Genomic DNA, 21,674 nt, shown 5'->3' on the forward strand with positions numbered 1-21,674 from the left:
TTGTTTTTTGTTTTTTTCTTTTCAGGGCCATACTCACGGCATATGGAAGTTTCCAGGCTAGGAGTTGAATCAGAGCTACACTTGCCATAGACCACAGCCACAGCAACATGGGATCCAAGCCGTGTCTTCGACCTACACCGAAGCTCACGGCAACACCAGATCCTTAACCCCCTGAGCAGGGCCAGGGATCAAACCCGTGTCCTCATGGATACTAGTCCTGTTTGTTACTGCTGAGTCACGATAGGAACTCCTAAATAGACTTTTAAAACCTGCTTTCCTCACTCACAGAACATAGTCCTCTCTCCCATGGCTGGACTGCTGCAGCCCCCTCTGTTGATTTCGATTTGCCTTCTGATAAAATTATGGAACGTCTTTCCCATGACGCGAGCATGCTCAGGCCCATCCCCGCCACTGTCCCCACTCCTGCATGTTCCCAGCGCCCCCTGGCTGCATATGCTTGTTGCAGTCACCCTCATTGGGGTGGCTCCGTCCACGTCCATGGTATAGATGTTGGCAGGCTTCCTGCACCCCTGCTGCTCTCTGCCAGGGCTGCCTTCATCCCTGACGGCGAGGTCACCATCCCTCTTCTCCTCTGCTTTGCAGGCTCTCACCTGGGGTTGCAGGGGGAGCTGCTGTGGAGCTGACCCAGCACAGAAAACCATCAGGTAACATCCGCAACCATTTCTGGGATTCCCTTTCTGAACCCATTGGGTGCAATGCACCCTTTCCGCTGTTAAAGTTCATTTTGGCCATTAATTCTACCAGCTGGATAGGATTATCCCCATTTTATAGGTAGGGAACCCGAGGCTAGAGCAATCAGGAATAGTGCTTAGGGTTAGGCAGCCTGGGGATTTGAACCCAGGACTGGTCTGATCTAATGTCATGCGCTGTCCTCTATCTCACACTGCCTCAAGACCTAAGAAGGGCAGAGTGTAAACACAGCATTTGTGGGAGACCAAGTGTCAGGTTATCCTCGCCTGAGAGCTGGGCTGGGCTCTAGGCCTAAGAATCCCCTTTTGCTGGGATCTGTCATAAGTATAGATTGGAAGCTGGGCGCTATATCCAATCTCTTGTGATAGAACACGATGGAGGATAATATGAGAAAAAGTGTGTGTATGACCGGGTCACTTTTCTATACAGCAGAAATTGACAGAACATTGTAAATCAGCGATAATAAAAAAAAATTAAATAAAAGAAGGGAGAGTGAGGCCCATAGAGGTTAAGAAGTTTACTCAAAGTCACACAACTCCATAGTGGCAAAGAGGACTTGGATCACAATCAGAGTCTGTGCCCACAAACCGTCTTCACCCACCAAGTGCAGCTAGGACACCTCCCTGTTCAGCCCCACAGTAAGATCCTGTATTGCTTCCCCTGCTTTGGCTGTTACGGCCTCAGGGAACAAACAATCTCCCAGTTGCATCCTGGGAGGCAAAGAGGAGGTGCAGTTAATATTCCTGTTTGGAAGATTGGTCACCTTGGGCTACTCTCAGACAAGGACACATAATTGAGGGTACATGACACAGACGACCAGCATCAACACTGGCCCCAGAGACACCTAGACCACATCCTCACTTGTTGACCTTGGAGACAAAAGGTGCTTTCCTTCCTCTGGGAGCAGAGGCTGGAGGACAAAGAGGGCTTGGGGGAGAGCTCTCTTTGGCCCCTAGTTTGTGGGTTTTGTGGGGGCGGCTCTAGGATCTTGATACCCCCGTTGCCTGTCACCCGAGCTCCCTCTTCTTCTAGGGTGACCTTGAGCCGCAAAGCTGCTGTCCACGTGGACTGGAGCTGACATCACGCGTCCATCTGCCAGGACCCCTGCATCCAGACTCCGAGACATGGCAACCAATGGCAGCAAGGTGGCCGATGGGCAAATCTCCACGGAGGTCAGCGAGGTCCCTGTGGCCAATGACAAGCCCAAAACCCTGGTGGTCAAGGTGCAGAAGAAGGCAGCGGACCTTCCGGACCGGGACACATGGAAGGGCCGCTTCGACTTCCTCATGTCCTGCGTGGGCTATGCCATTGGTCTGGGCAACGTCTGGAGATTCCCTTATCTCTGCGGGAAGAACGGTGGTGGTAGGTGCTGGCAGCCTTGGGCTGGGGCTGGACCCCGTGGAGAGGGTCCTGCTTAGGCATTTTCTAGGGTGACCTTGGGGAAATGGGTCCCCTAAAGATTCCCCTAAAGGAGTGTCAGTCCCCAATTCCTGTTTCTTATCTTATCCGAAGAATTCCCAGAGGTTGATAGTCCTGCCAATGATATCAAAAAGCTTACCTCTTTATTTTGCCTAGTTGTGTTTTGAGCCAGGGGTGTCCTCAGGCCTCTCTTTGGCTGTGGGCGCTGCTTGTGAGACAGGGTATAAGGAAATCGTGGCAGGAGCCCCAGCACACACCCTATGATGCTCCCCTGACCGATTTCTCAAAGCCCTGGGACCACGAGCCTCTCTCTTCTTGACCCTGCAGGGGCCTTCCTGATCCCCTACTTCCTGACGCTCATCTTTGCGGGTGTCCCGCTCTTCCTGCTGGAGTGCTCCCTGGGCCAGTACACATCCATCGGGGGCCTGGGGGTGTGGAAGCTGGCTCCCATGTTTAAGGGTAAGCGTGCGAAGTGGGGCTGTGGGTCATGGTCCTGCCCCTGCCCACACCTCCAGCCCCTGGACACAGAGGGAGCTGTTGGGTCTGAGCAGGGTGGAGCCTTGCAAGGGGCCAGGTGACCAATGGCAATGCTGTCAGAGCCTCAAGCCACAGAGGGGGAGAGAAAGACCCCATCTAGAGGCCCCGGGCACGTTGGCCGGCCCTGCCCTGTGAGTTCATTTCCCTAGTAGGCCTGGGTGCCACTTTCTTTACTTCCTCATTCAGCACCTGACAGACACTCAGATGGACACCTGGGGGATCATCCTGGCCTATAAGCCAAGACCCCGGCCCCCCCCATGCGACCAGCCTGTGCTGGGTCCCCAGTGCAAGTCCTGGCTCCCTCACTGCCAGATGTGTGTGACCTTAGCCCAGTCCCCGCCTCTCTCCAAGGTCCAGGGAGATTGTTAATGTGGAAAATGACAGCAACTGGAATGGTCATTATTATGACTATATTAAGTGAAGGTCACGGTGGCGGGTCTGCCCCCAGGTGTGGGCCTCGCCGCCGCTGTGCTCTCGTTCTGGCTGAACATCTACTACATCGTCATCATCTCCTGGGCCATCTACTACCTGTACAACTCCTTCACCACAGTGAGTGGCCCCTGGGACCTCCCCTCCAAAGGAGGCAGATGCAGACCCTGCCCTCTGCCTGCTAGAGCCAGCATTCTGCCGACAGGGCTGGTCCTCCGAGTGGGGACAGGGCATCTTGTCCTCAGCAGTCCTTGTCTCCCCACAAGTCCTAGCATCGTTATCCCATTTCATGTGGACTGAGACAGTCTGGGTTCAAATCCTGACCCCAGTATATCAGCTGTGCAGCTTCAGGAAAGAGACTTAACACCTCTGAACCACAGTACTCTCATTTATAAAATGGGGGTAAAAATAAACCCCCCCATAGGCTTCCTGTGAGGATTAAGGAGTAAATATGTGTAAAGTGCTTAGAACTGTACACAGTGAGGAAGAAGCATGTAAGTGCGCACAGGCTCAGGTGGGCAAGGTTTCCTTCACGAGGTCACATAAGCAGGGAGGTGACCCCAGGATGGACAGAGGATACCTTATGGTATAGCTTGGAGAGCTGGTTTTCAGAGCAGAAAAGTTGAAGTTCAGATTCAGTCTGACATTTGGGAGCTGTGTGATCTTGGGCAAGTTGCTGCCCCTCTCTGATCTCTAAAATGGGGGTCACAATATGACCTGCACCCAGGAGCTGTTGGGAAGGGGAGGTGAGGTAATGGCTGTGAGGAGGCTTGGGGACAGTGAGGATGTGCGGGATGGGCTGGGACCACTGCTGCCAGTCCCTGGGGGCTTAAGGGATCTGTCTGTGCCACTGTGTCTTTGTAGACGCTGCCATGGAAACAGTGTGACAACCCCTGGAATACAGACCGCTGCTTCTCCAACTACAGCATCGTCAACACCACCAACATGACCAGCGCCGTGGTGGAGTTCTGGGAGTGAGTGTGGGGCCGTCCACAGGGGCAGTGGTGTAACCCAGAGCCAGGACGCACTGAGACACCCACAGGAGGGTGGTAAAGAGATAGGTGAAGGGCTATTTGCACTATTTGTGCAAATGTGGGCAGGGCTAAGGAAGCTGCAGGGAAGTTGAAGCCCTGTCCTCCCCCAGAGAGAGCTGGGCTGTGGAAGGGGCCGCTAGACATGGACTGTGGCCTTTGATAGAGACACCACCTGCAGACAGAGCCACCTCCAGCAGATGGGACGCCTTCCTCAGCCTCTCTCCTCCTGCTCTCCAGGCTCCTGCCTTTGCTCAAACCTACCTAGAAGCTGAGGGCAAGGGGCCCAGTGATGCAGCCGTTGCAGTCAGCCTCTGGGGATCAGAGCGGGGTGGGTGGATCTGGAGGGCCCGGCAGAGGGCATGACCTGCATTGGCCCAGAAGAATCGCCAGGAGAGGCCAACAAAATCCCATTTCATCCTGAAAACTACTGCAGTCTACTTTGAAACCCAGAATCACTCAGGATAAAGACACACGCACACGTACTGTCCGTAGTGAAGGCCATGCTGATTATACCCTCGGGGGGGCACATCATAGAAGGCATGTGTTGGGGGCATTGATTTTCCAAAATGAGGTCCTAGGGCCCAGATCTCTTGGGCATGGAGGGAGCACCTGTGCTGGGTGGCTCCGTAGGGTCTGGGAGCAGGTGGGAGGGGTCCACTGCACCTTGGACAAGCTGCCAGGAGGAGCTGTTCTAGGAGGTGTCAGAACACGTTGTCTCTTGGTGCTGGATGCTCCTCATCTAGGCTGTCTCCTTCCAGATGAAAATCAGGTTCTGTTCCTGCTGGCTCTGCTTTCCAGCATGTCACATAGAGTTCTGTCACACACATGCATGTTGTTCATTCAGTCATTTCTTTCATAAACATTTCCTGAGCACCTACTGTGTGCCAGGCTGGTTAGTGACAACAGACCAGTGCTAAGAGAAAGGATGCATGGGAGGCTGTGGGGGCTCCCATGAGGCGCCTGGAGCAGCCTAGGAAAGCAGGGGCTTCTAAAGCTGAACAGCACCATAGGGAAGATGACAGGTATTGGCAGGAGGGAGGCGAGGCTTGGGCGAGGGGAGGAAAGTAGCCCCTTCTGATGAGAGCTTAAGCCCTTGCAGGGCTGTCCTGGGGCAGTTGGGCTTTGTTCTGAGGACAACAGCAAGCATTCACTGCAGGATTTTAAGCAGCACAGTGACATGATCAGACGGTAGAAGAATGCCTGGGGCTGCAGTGGGGACAGAGCAAAAGTGAAGGTGGGGTCCTGTTGGGAGGCCCCTGAGGACATTCAGGTAAGAGGTCACTGTGGCTGAACTAAGGTGCTGGCAGGTCCCTTGAGCAAACAGTACGTTCGTTCTCCCAGTGAGTGTAATGGGTCTATGGTTTCTGCCCATCTCCTGGAGCCCAGCTTCCATAGCTGTCAGCACCGTGACAGTGGAGGATCTCACCCATGGCCACGCCCTGGGAACCCCCAGGTCACTCCAGCCCCTACCAGGCCCATGTGACTTTCTTCCCCACTCCCAATGTTCCACCAGGCGCAACATGCATCAGATGACAGACGGGCTGGATAAGCCGGGTCAGATCCGCTGGCCTCTGGCCATCACCCTGGCCATCGCCTGGATCCTTGTGTATTTCTGTATCTGGAAGGGTGTTGGCTGGACTGGAAAGGTAAGGGGTGTGCACCATGGGGGATGGGTCTACAGAGGGATCTCTGTCCTGGCCAAGGACTCTACCTCCCAGGAACCCCATCCAGCCTTGAGTAAAGCAGGTCCCTTCATCTCTCTGTGCCTCAATTTCCTTTCCTGTAAAATGGGAATAATAAAATGACCTGCCTTCTGGGCAGTTGTAAGGATTAAAGGAAATAATGCAAGTCCAGGCCCTTAGCACAGTGCCAGGCTCACGGTGAGTCCCCTTGAGATTCCCCTTGGCCTGACAGAGCCATCGCAGCACAGAGGGCAAGTGTTGCTCCTGGACCATTGAACAAACCATCCCTGAGATTTGTTCTGTTCCCAGCTTTGTTCTAGGTGTGGGTGAGCTGGAGCACGGCACATCCTGGCCTTTGGGGGACAACAGAGATGGATTGACTGATCGTTAAATAGTCAGGCCCTGTGTTCAAATAGTTCTGAGTCCAGAGCCCATCTTGGCTGCTTACATGGCTGTGTGACCTGGGGCAAGTCACTTTGCCTCTCTGAAATTCAGTTTCCTCTTCTGTAAAACAGGGCCAATAACTGCTTATCCATTTGCTTGTTGTGTTAATCAAATGGGCTGGTGATTTTTTGAAGAACTCAGCAGCTAGCAAGTGGAGTTTTGTTTTTGTTTTTATTATCAGCAAGGGCAGAGCCATGCCAAGGTGGGATATCCAGCCCAGGAAAAAATGGAGATCAAACTGCCAGTCAAATCAGGGGTGAGGGTGGGGACTGGCCTCACCACCCCCCAACCTCTTTCCATCTTCAGACCCCATCCCAGGAGTCCAGGGGCAGAAGACGGCCGAGGCTCTCGCCAGCCTGGGCCTGAAGGAAACTCAGAGGGCAAAGGTGTTTTCTGAAGTCTTAGCATAAGTCGTGGAAAGAAAGGACTAGAACTGAATCAGTCCAGGGAGGTCGGACTACCCAAGAAGCTGAAATGAGCAAAACAGAACTGTAATGAATGCCACACTTGGGCATGGACACAGCTGACAAAAAGCTGCCCCATTGCAGGCAGATGGGACCTTTGGACCCATTGGGTTCTCAGACCTAAGACCACCATCAAAACATCCTTGCTTTGTCCCCAGGCTAGGTGAGCAGAGGGGGGCACAGTGTCTCCCAGTCCAACTTCAGGAATTAGAAAAATGCCAGGCCCAAGAAGGGCTTTGGAAGAGACAGCTGGGTTTGAATCTCAGTCCCCTGGTTCTAGCTGTGTGCCCTTGGGCAAGTCACTGCACTCCTCTGAGCCTCAGTCTCCTCATCTATTAAATGGTCACAATAATATACCTTACAGGGTGGTTGCAAGACAGTGGGGGCCAATCGATCTATACAGAGTGTGGAGCATATGCCTTGCACACACTTGGCACTCAGCACATGACGTCTCTTATAATCATTTGTGGATGGTACCTAAGGTTCCTGCTATAGTAGGAGACTGACTGCTTCTTGAGTCAGGCCCCTCTCACTGCATCTTTTGCATGAGTTGACCAATCTATCAGTAAGCATTTACTGAGCACCTACTATATACCTAGCTCCATGCTGAAGACACATTGAAGAGCAAAACCCTGACAACATGTATTAAGCATGTTGTATGTCCTCACGTACCCAGCGTTTCTGAGCCGCAAGGTTGATTGTACCAAGAAAACTGACCCAATGTAGGTAACACGGATGGTTTTAAATTCCTTTTTCCTAATTCCAAGTACAGTGGGTTTTCTGCTGGATCATGGTTGCCTCTCCTAAGGAGATGTCTCAGAGTCAAGTCAGGGAGATGAGACCAACCTGGAGAGCAATTCATGCTGACCAGGAAGTAGGGTCATTGAAAATTGCCCTTTCCTTCTAGTGAGCAAAGAAATGCCACTTCAGACAGTGACATTAGTCTTTTGATAATCAACTTAAAAATAACTTGTAAGGTGATTATCCTCAGTGCTGGCCCCTTTGCAGGAAATGTTGGATCAAGTTCTTTTTCTGGAAGGTAATTAGGCAGTGTGGATCAAATAACCGTTGAAAAGTTCATTCCCTTTTTTTACTCAGTAATTCCACTTCTAAGAATTTTTCTCCAGGATAGTATAGTGATCTTGCAGACAAAGTTTTATCTACAGGATTCTTAGTGTAGTGTTACTGAGACTCGCATAAAATTGGAAGTAACCTAAATGGAAAACAGTAGGGAAATTTTTAAAGGGTGGTGAGAGAATTCCCATTGTGGCTCAGTGGAAATGAACCTGACTAGTAGTATCCATGAGGATGTGGATTTGATCCCTGACCCAGCTGTGGTGTAGGTTGCAGACGGCTTGGATCTGGCGTTGCTATGGCTGTGGTGTAGGCCAGAAGCTGTAGCTCTGATTTGACCCCTAGCCTGGGAACTTCCATATGCTGCTCATCTGGCCCTGAAAAGAAAAAAAGGGTGGTGAGGAGTTCTGGCTGTGGTGCACGGGTTCGGTGGCATCTCTGGAGCACTGGAATGCAGGTTCAATCCCCAGCTGGACACAGTGGTTACGGATTAAGGATCCCGAGTTGCCACAATTTCAGTGTAGGTCACAACTGCAGCTTGCATCTGATCCCTGGCCCAAGAACTCCGTATACCATGGGCAGCCCAAAAAAAAAGTAAAAATAAAAATAAATGAATAAATAAATAAAAAGGGTGGTGAGACCTCCTGAGGGACTGTTTCTATAATTAAAAATCACAATGTTATGTGTCAATAAAATGGCATTCAATAAGCAAAACAAGAAACAAAGCTGTATTACTGTGTGTTTTTTTGAACCTTAAACACATTAAATGAAAAGGTAAGTGTATGATTTGAACCTCATTTGAAGAAAATGTGATCGTATTTGCAAAGAAAAGTCTCAAAAGAAGACATTAAAATACTAACATCCATGGACTTATGTGTTTGTCAGGCACTGAATGAATGTCTGCTGTATACCATGGACTGTGCTAGGCCCTGGGAAAACAAAGACGTGAACAAGACAAGCCCTGTCCCTCTTGTAACTTATGTTCTCTGGGCTGTTGCAAGGAATTTTAATTGTGTGTGATCATGTGTAATTTAAAAATTTTCTTGTTATCCCATGTATTACGTGAACAATTTAAAGAGAAATTTAAAAATAGGGGGAGCAGGGGAAGGCAAAAATGGGTGCTGAGGGAGTTCCCATCATGGTTCAGTAGTTAACAAATCCTACTGGGGACCATGAGGTTGCGGGTTCGATCCCTGGCCTCGCTCAGTGGGTTGAGGATCCAGCATTGCCGTGCACTGTGGTGTAGGTTGCAGACACGGCTCTCATCCTGCATTGCTGTGGCTCTGGCGTAGGCCGGTGGCTACAGCTCGGATTCAACCCCTAGCCTGGGAACCTCCACATGCCCTGTATGCAGCCCTAGAAAAGACAGAAAGACAAAAAAAAAAAAAAAGTGCTGAGCTGGTTGGTTCAGATACCAAGGAGGGCCTTCAGAAGAATGGCCAAGCAGAGTGGGTTAGGAAGCCAGGAAGGCTTCCTGGAGGAAGAAGAACTGGAACCAAGGCCAGAGACACCACAGGTATGAATGTAGGTGAAGTGGGGAAGGGGAAAGCGTGAGCGTGACCCATCACCCTCTTTCCTCTCAGGTGGTCTACTTCTCAGCCACATATCCCTACATCATGCTGATCATCCTGTTCTTCCGTGGGGTGACGCTGCCTGGTGCCAAGGAAGGCATCCTCTTCTACATCACACCCAACTTCCGCAAGCTGTCAGACTCTGAGGTGAGCGCCCCTCCCTTCCTGGTCCTGGGGCCCTGCTGGGATAAGAGCACACCTGAGCCTTGAGCCACTGTTTACCCTCTCTAGGATGTTACCACACCTCTCTGACCTTAGGTAAACTGGGGCTGCTTCTTGTAGAACTGGTTTGCATGTGTAAAAGGCCCTGGGGTGCTGGGGCTTTGATGATAATAATGACTGTTTTTTGAACATTCTGCCTGTAGGTGTGGCTGGATGCAGCTACTCAGATCTTCTTCTCATATGGACTGGGTCTGGGGTCCCTGATTGCCCTTGGGAGTTACAACTCTTTCCACAATAACGTCTACAGGTGCTACCCCATGGCCACGCTCTTCTGTGACCACGCCCCTGGCCTTTCTCTGTGGTCTCCTCCACCCCTTTCTGAGCCAAAAACACTCTGGCCGCTACTCCCAGCTCCACCTCTTCTCTGGGAGTGGGGGTGGGCACACCTGCCCCATAGCTCTGCCCCCCTGCCCTCTCCTCTGCCTGGCCTGTTTGTAACCCCTGCTCACTAGCTCACCTTCTTGCCAGCCCCACTCCTCCTGACTCCACCCCTGCCTCTCTGCAGGGACTCCATCATTGTCTGCTGCATCAATTCCTGCACCAGCATGTTCGCAGGATTTGTTATCTTCTCCATCGTGGGCTTCATGGCCCATGTCACCAAGAGATCCATCGCTGATGTGGCGGCCTCAGGTCAGCACCACACAGGGGAGGGGTGGGGGTGGGGGTGCACACCGTACAGGCTTGGGGTCTTCATCGCCATCACCGTCACAGGGGCTCGCTGGCCTTGAATGGCAGTATCCCTATTACCAGCAGTGCACTGAGCGTTGACGTGGACTGTGAATTTGTCCAACACTGTGGGGTGGACGTTGTTGTTATCCCCATTTCATAGCTGAGGAAACAGACTCACTGAGCTCACCTGCCCAAGTTCATGGAGCTCAAAGGGGGTGGAACTGGAGTTGACCCCAGACCTGGCTGATTGCAAAGCCAGGCACTTCTAGCATGACCTTGGACATCTGTGGAGAAAAGATATATTCTTGCCCTCTGGAATTTAAACTTTGGTCCAACCCAGACACGTTCACTATTGTGACTCAAAGCACTCACTTCAGTGCTTTTGTCCCAGCTCCAAAAAGGTTCTCAGTAAGTGGGCTGTGCCCACTCTGCTTGCCACTTGGTCTTCCGTGCTCAGCCAGCATAAGGGACCCACTGTGTGTAGGGCAGAGCCCCCAAGGCTCAGGGGGGCATGTGACTTGTCTCTTCCCTGCCATGGAGAGTTGGGTGGGTTGTGCAGAAAGGAACGTTCTCCACTGAGGTCCTAATATCCCTACCATCTTATTTCTTTAAAACTTTCCAGCCACCCCAGTTTCCAGAGCCAGACCCCAGGAAAGTTACATTCCCTTTCCTTCCTCCCAGGCTTTCCCTGATCTCTTGAATACCCTCCCAGACACTCATATACAGTATGTCCCAAAAGGAGGAGTTTCCATCATGGCTCAGTGGTTAACGAATCGGACTGGGAACCATGAGATTGCAGGTTCAATCCCTGGCTTTGCTCAGTGGGTTAAGGATCCAGCATTGCCGTGAGCTGTGGTGTAGGTTGCAGAGGTGGCTTGGATCCCACATTGCTGTGGCTCTGGTGTAGGCTGGTGGCTATAGCTCCAATTCGACCCCTAGCCTGGGAACCTCCATATACAGTGGGAGTGGCTCAAGAAATGGCAAAAAGACAAAAAAAAAAAAAAAAAAGGAGCTCCTCCTCAAGCCTTCCCCTACCCTGTGTCCCCATGGCAGCAAAGGGGTCCAACACCCAGTGCCCAGGACCAGCCCATGTGCCTGCTGAGTATCTCTCCATCTGGGCTGCCCTCTGCACCTGCACCATCCCCACCACTGGCCCGGCCACTGCAGTCTCTTATTTCATCTCACAGGTCCCCCTTGGCTCTGAACCAAACTCTATAACCTCCTGCACTCCCCTCATCCCCCCGTTTCCTCGTCTAGAAGAGGAGGCTGACAACACTCACAGGAAAGATTCTTCCGAAGATGAGATGAAATAAAGCTTAGGAAGCCGGCATGCTGGGGATGTCAGGTGCTCAGTATCTTTCGTTTTTTTCTCTCCTCCCTTCCTGCCACAGGCCCCGGGCTGGCGTTCCTGGCATACCCAGAGGCAGTGACACAGCTGCCCATCTCTCCCCTCTGGGCCATCCTCTTCTTCTCCATGCTGCTCATGCTGGGCATTGACAGCCAGGTGAGGCCACTCTCCCTGGCACCTTGAGGGGCCCCCGCCCAGCCTCCTTGGTCTAGGACCAAGCAGAGAAAGAGCCCATTGTCTTAGGCCCCCAAGAAGATGGCCAAGAGTTTCAGACCCCCAGAAGGTTCCACCCTGTGAGATTTCAGGGATCAGCTCAGCCACCTTCCCCATTTTTCAGATGGGGAAACAGATGCCCAGAGGGAAAGGACTTTCCCAAGGTCACTGAGGGAGGCAGAGGTGGGCAGGCCAGGCTCCCAGGGCTCTCCTTGCACTGCTGGTCCCAGAGGGTCAGGCTTTGGGGTTGGGGGCTGACCTCCGCTTCCCCGCAGTTCTGCACCGTGGAGGGCTTCATCACTGCCCTGGTGGACGAGTATCCGAGGCTGCTCCGCAACCGCAGGGAGCTCTTCATCGCTGCCGTCTGCATCGTCTCCTACCTGATCGGCCTCTCCAACATCACCCAGGTGGGCGCACCAGTTCTGCCCACCCAGGGCCACTTCCCAGTCCCCCTGCCCCAGGCTGTCCCATCCCACCCTTCCTCCACTCGTTGAGCACCATCTGCATACCAGACCCTGAGCCCTGAGCCACACGGGGTCTCTGCCTTCAAGGGGCTCCAGGCTGGTGGGAGACACTCTGAGCTGGAAATGAGAGGACTGAGCTAGAAAATATAGCCTCCACCCCAACGTGAGGCCCCAGGGATTGCTTCCTGTTGGGGGTTGGCGTGCAGGGCTGAGCTTGAAAGACTCACAGAATTAACTGGAGAGTCGAGTGGGAGTTGGGCCTTTGAAGTTGACATTGCCCCTTCCTCTCATTCCCACATTTCTATTTCTACCCAGAGTCATGAGCGGTGCTGTCTGCCTTCAAGGGCCTCTCATTCTCATCACAAGATAGACACACAACTGAGCAATTACCCAATAGATATCAATGACCCTAAAGCCATGAGCATAGCGGTGTAGGTGTGCTCTGATGCAGGATTTACAAAACCAGCCCAGGGTCCAAATACAGTCCTACCGTGGGCTTGGCATGACCCTAGAGAGTCAGCAGTTAACTGTTCTCTTGGAGCTGACATTTTAGTGAACAAGACTGATGTGCAAATTGGATCATTAAGTGCTGTGAAGAAAAGAGGACAGTGGGACAGAATGACCAGCAGGGGTGGGAAGAATGCGGCCTCAGACAGAGTAACCAGGGTAGTCCCTCTGAGGAAGTGGCAGGTGAGCTGAAACTCACAGGGCGAGGAGGAGCCAGCCATGGGAAGCTCTTGCTAGGGAAGGAAAGCACAGCAGGTGCAAAGGCCCTGGGGTGAGAATGGCCTTGGTGAGCTTGGGACAGAAAGAAGGCCAGTTGGGGTGGGGACAGAGGGAGCAAAGGGGCAAGTGTGTAGAAACAGATCTTGCAGGACTTTCCAGGGAAGGCATTTGGATTTTATTGCCTTTTATATCTCTTTACTTTTTTAATGTGTTATATTGCTGCCTTATTTAAGCTGTGGAAGGTTTGAATCAGGGGAGACACATGACTGGTTTAATATTGTGGACAGGTGGCTCTAGTGACCAGCTCCTCCCTCTGCCCTCTGGCCTTTCCAGAAATGGGGCATTTCCCTCCACCACCTGGACATTTTTATCCCACTCCCTAGAGTCAGTGCCCACATCCTTTCAGGGTTGTAAGACCTCTGTGCTTCCTTTAATCTACCCTCAAGCCTTCTTGCTGCAGTGTAGCCTAATCCTAACGTGCAAAGCCTGTGTTGACTGTGATCTGAGTGCACTGGGCACTGGAGGAAGTGAGCCCTCTCTCACCTCTTTTCTTCTTGCAGGGGGGCATTTATGTCTTCAAACTCTTTGATTACTACTCTGCCAGTGGCATGAGCCTGCTGTTCCTCGTGTTCTTTGAATGTGTCTCCATTTCCTGGTTTTATGGTGAGCAGTGACCATACCCCCTTCCTCATTCAGTCATTCATTCCTTTCTTCAATCATCACTCAGCAAATACAACTTGAACACCAGGCCCTTTCCATGATTAATTTTTTTGGTCCTCACAGCCATTCGATGCAGTTAGCACAGAACGTCCCATGTTTAGAAGATGCCATAAGAAGAAGGTTTATATTGAACTCATTTAAAATGGGGGTGAAAATTTTTTCATAAATTTTGGGGAAAAGGTTTGTTTGAGGAGTTCCCTGGCAGTCTAGTAGTTAGGACTCAGTGCTTTCAACTGCTGCAGCCAAAAAAAAAAAAAAGTTTGAGGTTTTTGTTTGTTTTTTTTCTGTCTTTCAGGGCCACACCCACAGCATATGGAGGTTCCCAGGCTAGGGGTTGAATTGGAATTGGAGCTACAGCTGCCGGCCTACACCACAGCCCCAGCAATGCCAGATCCAAGTCAAGTCTGTGACCTACACCTCAGCTCACAGCAACGCTGGATCCTTTAACCCACTGAGAGGCCAGGGATCGAACTCGCATCCTCATGCATACTAGCCGGGTTTGTTTCTGCTGAGCCACAATGGGAACTCCTGAGATTTTATCTAGAAAGGGAAGACTGGAACTACAGAAATGTTCTAAAGTTCAATATTTTTTAAAAGCTAGGCTATGATTAAAAGTACACACAGAGTTCTTTTGTGGTGCAGTGGGTTAAGGATCCAGCGTTGTCACTGTAGCAGCTGCGGTCACTCCTGTAGTGCAGGTTCGATTCCTGCCTTGGGAACTTCTGCATGCCATGGGTACAGCAAAAAAACAAACAAACAAAAAAACAAAAACAAAAAACCACTTTCTTAGAACAAAGAATGTAGGAAATGAAGATTTTTATTTGTTTATCTTGTGGCCCAAGTTTCCAGATCCAACTGCATGATAGTCAGAAGGCTGTCCTTCCTTGCATTTCAGTTATCACTCACAGCAAGGTGGTGTTTTTGGAAGGCTTATTCTCCAGGGTCCCTCTGGTCCTTGATGTTCACCGTATCTTCTTTGCAGTCCTACCACCTCTGCCTCCTCGTCAATTTCCCTTCCATTGCTCTTCACAGGTCTAATGCTGTCAGGTCCTCACTGTCAGGGACTTTGCTTTTAATCTGAGCAGTGCCCAGGGTCACTCTCCTGAATTTCATGACCTCTGCAGTTTGGGTGGGTTTTTGTTTTTGTTTTTGTTTTTGTTTTTTTGCAAGATTTGTAGTTCGTATTTGCAGTCTCCCTCCAGTTGCTTATGGCATCAGGTCCACAGGGAAAACCGCCCCTGCCCAGCAAAGCATTGAAGGCATAGTTGGGAAAGATGTTGAGTTGGGGAGACAGAGCGATGGGGCCACTTCTTCTAAGTCCTTTTGTGAGTGGACATTTTCACATTCAGATAACTTGCATTCCCGTGCACCCCATTTGCTGGAGGATTTGTTTTGTATGTGTGTGTGTTTGCCTTTTCTAGGGCCTCTCCCACGGCAAATGGAGGTTCCCAGGCTAGGGGTCGAATCAGAGCTGTACCCAATGGCCTACTCCAGAGCCACAGCAACGTGGGATCTGAGCCGCTCACGGCAACACTGGATCCTTAACCCACTGAGCAAGGCCAGGGATCGAACCCGCAACCTCACAGTTCCTAGTCGGATTTGTTAACCACTGCACCACGGCGGGAACTCTCATTTGCTGGGGGATTTGGTCATTGAATAAGGACCTCCCCACCCCCGACCCCAGAGCATTAGCTCCATGTTACAGATGAGGAAGCTGACACTCAGAGAGGTTAGGTGACTTGTCTGAAGTCACACTATGAAAAAGCAGCAGATCAGGGCCTTGAGCCCAGACCTCACCCATGCCTCCTGCTCTCCCTCCACTTGTCACAGGTGTCAACCGATTCTATGACAACATCCAAGAGATGGTCGGCTCCAGGCCTTGCATCTGGTGGAAGCTCTGCTGGTCCTTCTTCACCCCCATCATTGTGGCGGTAAGAACAGGCCAGACCAGCCCTGGGGTGCTCAGGTCCAGAGAGAAATTTATGGAGCCAAAGGCAGGTGGAAGAGACCCACAGACACCTGTTCCCTAGTAATACCACACTCTCCCATTTGTGCTGAGCATCTGCTCTGTGCCCTGCACTGTACCAGCGTCCTCACTAACCTCAGCAGGATGGGCGTTACTGCCCCACTTTACTGCTGCGGCCCCAGGCTTACTCAGCCAGCATCACCCAGCAGGGTGGTGCTGAACTCAAACTGGGTCACCTGATTCTAAAGCCAAACCATTGGCACAGGGAGGCCTCTTGTCCTCAACATCCCTCGTTCCCTCCTGCAAGGGGCTCCTGGGAGGGGCTGCCCTTGGTCCTTGCAGGGTGCTGGGCGACTGCACAAGGGCACCCAGCCAACGGCAGACAGTTGGGGGGTGGGGTGGGGCAACATTGTACCCTTGTTCTGCTTGCCAAACTGCTTAGCCTGGAGAACGGGGTGCCTTTTTCTGTTGGTCCTCCCAGAGGAGCCCCCATTTGCAGTTGGTCCCTCAGAGAGGGCACCATCTTCATAGGGCTCTCCCACCAGGGCTGTCCTTTTCTATTGGTCCCCCCAGGTATGGTGGCTTTTTCTATTAAACACAAAGGCACCTTCTGTCCTGGCAGTGACCTTGGGTGCAGGATTCCCAAGATGCTGGGTCCTTGTGAGGGTCAGCCCCAGGGCAAGGCTGGAGGTCAGTGGACCTGTCAGCTGCAGGGATTGGGGGGGGGCTTGGCTGTCCAGTCTATGCGACCCCCTGCCCCCGCCCCCTCGCAGGGTGTGTTCATTTTCAGTGCTGTGCAGATGACCCCTCTCACCATGGGAAGCTACGTTTTCCCCAAGTGGGGCCAGGGTGTGGGCTGGCTCATGGCCCTGTCTTCCATGGTCCTCATCCCCGGATACATGGCCTACATGTTCCTCACCCTAAAGGGCTCCCTGAAGCAGGTAAGTCCTCTCTTTACCCTTTGTGTCGCTGGGCTCCTTTCTTCCCTCTGATGGACAAACCCTACCCTTTTGGAGCACAGTCTAACTGGGGAGACAGACAAGTTGATAGCCAATGAGAATAGAGTGTCAGAGGTCACGATTGGGATGAACCAGGGAGATGGGGCCGCCCTGCCTGGGTAGAAGAGGGTTGGAGATAGCTTCCTGAAAGGATAGCAAAAAAGGAGGTCTAAGGATAAGCCAGACTTAAGTCGAAGCAGAAAGAATATTCCTGGAAGGGGATAGGAAGCATGTGCAAAGGCCCGGGGGTATAAACTGATCCATGTGGCTGGAGGGTAGAGTGGAGAGGAGTGCAAGGGGGTGATAAGAGGAATATAAGAAAGTTGGGCCAGATCAGGAAGGGCTTTGAAAATCAGGGCAAGAACTCTGGACTTTATCCTGAGAGCTGTGGGGAGCCATTGAGGTTTCAGAGCAGATGAAGTTTGAGATCAGATGTGTTAGGATCTTAACTCTAGGTTTCATATGAGACACACTGCCCCCAGCAGGGGCCCACTAGCACAGGCAAAGTCCACATCAGCTCTTTGTTAAATTACATTGAACTCTTGAGTGAAACAGGTGGTGCTGGAGGCACCCAGGTCCTGAGACGCTGAAGGAGTAAGTATAGGCGGGGGAGTTTCCCTGAGGAGGGGTGGAGGGCCACAGCTAGGCTCTCAACCTTATTTCCCACCAAGACGTACCTGCCAGACCCACTCAGAGCCAGAAAGAGGGGCTCTAAGGTCTGCAGCTTAGGGAAGATGGTGGGTTGTGTGCAGCCCCCAGAAGTGCTGGGCTAGCTCCTCCCTTGACAGGTAAAGAAACTGAGGCCCCAAGTGGGGAAGCTGCTTCTGCATCCCTTGCAGTCATGTCTGAGCAGAGCCGGGGCCTTACAGCCCTTTCTTCCAGCTTCAGGCCCAGTGCTTTTGTTTTCCATGATTGGCTGCTGAGTGAACAGGTCTGAGAGAGGCAGAGGGGGTGGGTTTGTAGAAGAAAGCACAGCCTGTGCAAAGGCCCAGTGGTGAGAAAGGGTCAGGCCTGTCTGAGGACAACACACTGTCCGATGGGACAGGATGGCAGGGGCATTTGCAGGGAAGGTATGTGTGTGGGGGAGGGGGGTGTCACTCATTCCACAGACATGTTTTGAACACCTGCTGTGTACCAGACACTATTAGCCATGATAGTGTCACAGCTGGAGACACAGCCATGAGCAAAACTCCCACCCTCATAGAGCTTACATCCTAGGAGGGAAAGATCAACAATTAACACAAAATCATGTGAGATGGGATATGTCCTGTGGAGAAACCTAAAGTCGGAAAGGGGTCTTGGGTGTGCTGGGCAAGGCCTGGCTGAAGCGATAACACCCAGCAGAGACCTAGGGAGGTAGAGATGGAGCTGTGTAGCCAGGCAGAGGGTACCACAAGGGCAGAGGCCTGAGCAGGCTCTTGCTTGGTGTGTGGAAAGAGCAGCGAGGAGGCCAGTGTGTCTGGAGCTGGGTAAGTGAGGGGCTGAGGAGAGAACATTGAGGTCTGAGGTGACAGGGGCCCAATGGGGGGGGGGGCTTGCAGGATTTGGTGAAATGGGAGCCATTGCTGGGTCCTGAGGAGCAGAGAGATGTGATATGACTTCTGTTTGAATATAACCTTGTCTCCTGCCGCTGGGGTATTGAAAATGGAATGAAGGGGATGAGGGGCAGAAATGGAATGGGGGTACCAGTGGGGAGATACTGTGATAACCAAGGAAGAGAGGTGGGCGTGGCCCCCATTGGGGGCTGCCCAGGGGAAGGGGGCGGAGTCTGGGTGCCCCTCGCAGGCAGAGACCCAGAGAGGCTGGAAAAAGAAGGTGGGCAGGGAAGAGGGGGCCAGCCGGCTTCCATCCCAGCCCCAATCCTCCCGCTGTCCGCTGTCCGCTGTCCGCAGCGCATCCAGGTCATGATTCAGCCCAGCGAAGACATTGTTCGCCCCGAGAATGGCCCGGAGCAGCCTCAGGCCAGCGGCTCGGCCAGCAAAGAGGCCTACATTTAGGGGTGCGGAGCGGCTCGCCCACCCACACTCTCGCCCCCACCCTGGCTGCACACGACCACCACTTGATGTCTGAAGATACCGTCTAGCTCAACCTACCTCGAGTGGCGAGTCCAGACACCATCACCATGCAAAGAGAGGGAGGTGGGGACAGTCACACCCCCATGGGCCCCCACTATGGGTGAAGATGCTCGATGGCTCCGGCACCTGCGGGCTGGTGACCTTTTTAATCCGGGCCCCATAAGCATCAAGCAGTTGGCCTCTGTGACCGCTGCGCTAGATCATTTTTATTCCGCCGGCGAGTGCGACGTGCTCCTGGCTTTTAGTTGCATTCCTGACTGTTCTCTTACTGCCGAAACCCATGACTGTTACCTTGGACTTCGGTTCGGTCAGAACGCTGCTCTGTGCACGTGAAGAGGGCAGTTTGTATAATGGGCATTTCCAGGGAGAGCTCACTCTTAAGAGCAGGGAGCCAGGAGAGCTCTTTCAGTTTTTGGTTTTTTCCTTCCCGAGGCAGCTCGACAGCCCCCCCGCGCCCCGCCCCCGGTTCGTATCACCAGAGCTGCTTTTTCTCAAGCCATCCGCGTAGTGTCCTATTCCCCGGCCACTCGGCTGAATGGGCATCTCTGCACTAAGCTTTCCCAACCCCCACTCCTGGCCAGGGCCTTCTGATTGTGCCCGGCCGGCAGCCATCCTTCCAGACCGGTCCTGCCCCTGGGAAAACTGCCACAAGCACAACTGACTTTGCTATCTCCGTTTTGTGGGGCCTGAGATCCCGCTGGGGAAATTCCCTAATAGGAGGAGCCCCAGTTTCTCTTAGGCTGCCGGGCTTTCCAGAGCACAGAACCGTTGCAGAGCAAATGTGACCTGGAGTCAGAATGGAGCCAGTTATCTGTCTCCCACACTGCACCCCAGTCAAGGCTGCTGCCTTCAGAGTTCCCACTGTGGCTCAGCAGGTTAAGAACCCTGTCTGTTCTTAACCTCCGTGGCCTAGCTCAGTGGGTTAAGGATCTGAGGTTGCCTCAAGCTGCAGTGCAGGTTGCAGATGCAGCAAGGATCCGGCGTCGCTGTGGCTGTGGCTAGGCTGCGATTCCACCCTTAGCGTGGGAACTTCGTTTTGCCACAGGTGCAGCCCTAAAAAGAAAAAAAAAAAAAAGTTTGCTGCCTTCCCCCTTCTCTGAAATTCTTGAGCAGGAATCCCCTCACTGCCACTAAAATACCCAGCCCCAGTAACTGAGGAGCTAGTGTTCATCCACCCCCACGTGCTTCCAAGATTAAAACTGCTTCAGTGAGAAGTAGTGTTCTTTCCTTTTTGAAATTGGGCTCCACAGTGGTGGTGGCAAATCGGGTGAAGACTTTCTTGCAAGCTTCAGTAACTCAGTGTTTCTCACTTGCCAGGAACATGGGTTCCCATGTAGCAAATCCTACGTCGTGCCCTGTACTCCTTAGCTAGTTAACTCACGAACTGTGTTTTACGACTAATCCTTAATAACCATGGTAAATAACTGTGACTGTGGGGTTTTTAATCTGTCATTCTCATCTGAAAGTGACCAGCATACCAGTTCTTGCAATAAGGTTTTATCCTCAGATTATTAAGCACATTATTGTAGAAGAAAAAAGAGTCTGTGTACACATATAAATGCACACATATGTACATTCATCCTCACCCGTGGTACATAAAGTCTCATTTGATATTGTGTAGGAAACCTAAAACCTTTTCCTGAAGTCATCTGTAAAATAGTCTCATTCTTAAGGCATCGTGAATGCCGTCTGGTGAATCCAGGATCGAAATGCATATGTATTGTTAACTTATAGGGTTTAGAACAAAGGAACCCTTCACTGTCTCATGGTCCCACCCCCCATTCTTTGTGTGAATTCCTTTAGAATAAGGGCAGGAAGAATTCTAACTTTCTCTTTGTTCTTCAGCCTGAGATGGAGAACAAGTCTTCCGAAGACAAAGGCAGTGTGGTATTTAATGTTTGTAAGCAAATCTAAGTGAGATGTTTGGCAAGAAATCCCTTAACTGATTTCCATCCAAACCTACTTATATAGCACAATATTATGTGTCGTAAACTTACTGTGAGAACTGTGAATATGTGTTCCTTTTTTAGTATTTGCCCTGGGGAGGGAAAGATATTGTATTATCATATATGCTTTTTTTTTTTGCAATAAGGATTTATTCTCAGAACACCAAGTAAATCTATCTCTATATTAAAAAATATATGTAATATATACATATTCAAACTATATACAGAGCCTGTTTTAAGAAAAATTACAGTATTATTTAGTAAAATTATCTGTTCTATGGACCAAATGTAAAATATTTATAAATGAAGATGCATTTTAAATGTCTATAAATGGTGTCATAACTAGAGCACGGGCGTTATGTACGTTTCTAAGAATATAGAGGAAAAGTAATAAAGGTTCTATGATATACAATGTCAGACCTTTAATTCTTGGGTTGGGGCACAACAGCCTCTTTCATTAGAACAACAACAGATATACACAAAACTTTTTTCCCCAGCAGAGAGAAAGAGAGATTTGGGCTCAAAATCCAGGGAGATGGAGCTGAACTTCCCCTAAAAGTCTTGGAAGGAGTGGATAGAAAGTGATTCTGAGCCATATAAAGGAAGTGCTTTCACTGTTTTAAGAATCTTTAAGGTAATCAACTAAATAAAGATCTAAACCTGGGGTAATGGGAGCACATTTAGTTAACAACCACACTCATTCATTCACTCGTGATTCATTCCTCAAAGTATTTAATTTTTAAATCTTATTTAGAAAAATTTGAACTTAACAGAGTAGTTGTAGCATGGTTCAACAGACTCCCAGATTCATCAGCTATTGACATGTTTCCACTTTGCCCATCAGGGTTCAATCTGGAAGAAGCAGAGCCACTATAAGCATTATGAAATAAGGGACAAGACCTTATACAGCTGTGAAAGAAGTTAGGAAGTAAGGGCCTGAAAGAGGCTGGAGATCAGAGGAA

The 21,674-nt window shown here is 51.2% G+C and overlaps 1 protein-coding gene across 3 annotated transcripts in view; it reads left to right on the plus strand.

Annotated features, from left to right (window-relative positions):
- The window catches only part of SLC6A1 (solute carrier family 6 member 1), a 41,297-nt gene extending 21,471 nt beyond the window's left edge, over nt 1-19,826 (plus strand). Inside the window, exons 2-16 of one of the 3 annotated variants that reach the window (XM_047780855.1) lie at nt 604-665; nt 1,744-2,073; nt 2,458-2,589; nt 3,116-3,216; nt 3,961-4,070; nt 5,644-5,776; nt 9,378-9,512; nt 9,731-9,834; nt 10,093-10,217; nt 11,648-11,760; nt 12,093-12,224; nt 13,568-13,670; nt 15,558-15,658; nt 16,467-16,634; nt 18,584-19,826. In XM_047780855.1, the coding sequence (XP_047636811.1) occupies nt 1,836-2,073; nt 2,458-2,589; nt 3,116-3,216; nt 3,961-4,070; nt 5,644-5,776; nt 9,378-9,512; nt 9,731-9,834; nt 10,093-10,217; nt 11,648-11,760; nt 12,093-12,224; nt 13,568-13,670; nt 15,558-15,658; nt 16,467-16,634; nt 18,584-18,688 (1,800 nt within the window). In that variant the 5' untranslated portion in view covers nt 604-665; nt 1,744-1,835 and the 3' untranslated portion in view covers nt 18,689-19,826. Of the gene's footprint in view, nt 1-603; nt 666-1,743; nt 2,074-2,457; nt 2,590-3,115; nt 3,217-3,960; nt 4,071-5,643; nt 5,777-9,377; nt 9,513-9,730; nt 9,835-10,092; nt 10,218-11,647; nt 11,761-12,092; nt 12,225-13,567; nt 13,671-15,557; nt 15,659-16,466; nt 16,635-18,583 lie in introns of those variants that run through there. The other 2 variants (XM_047780865.1, XM_047780872.1) reach the window with 2 other exon arrangements.
- The last annotated feature ends 1,848 nt before the right edge of the window (nt 19,827-21,674 follow it).

The sequence above is a fragment of the Phacochoerus africanus genome, chromosome 1, assembly GCF_016906955.1.
Source record: "Phacochoerus africanus isolate WHEZ1 chromosome 1, ROS_Pafr_v1, whole genome shotgun sequence".
Lineage (NCBI taxonomy): Eukaryota > Metazoa > Chordata > Mammalia > Artiodactyla > Suidae > Phacochoerus > Phacochoerus africanus.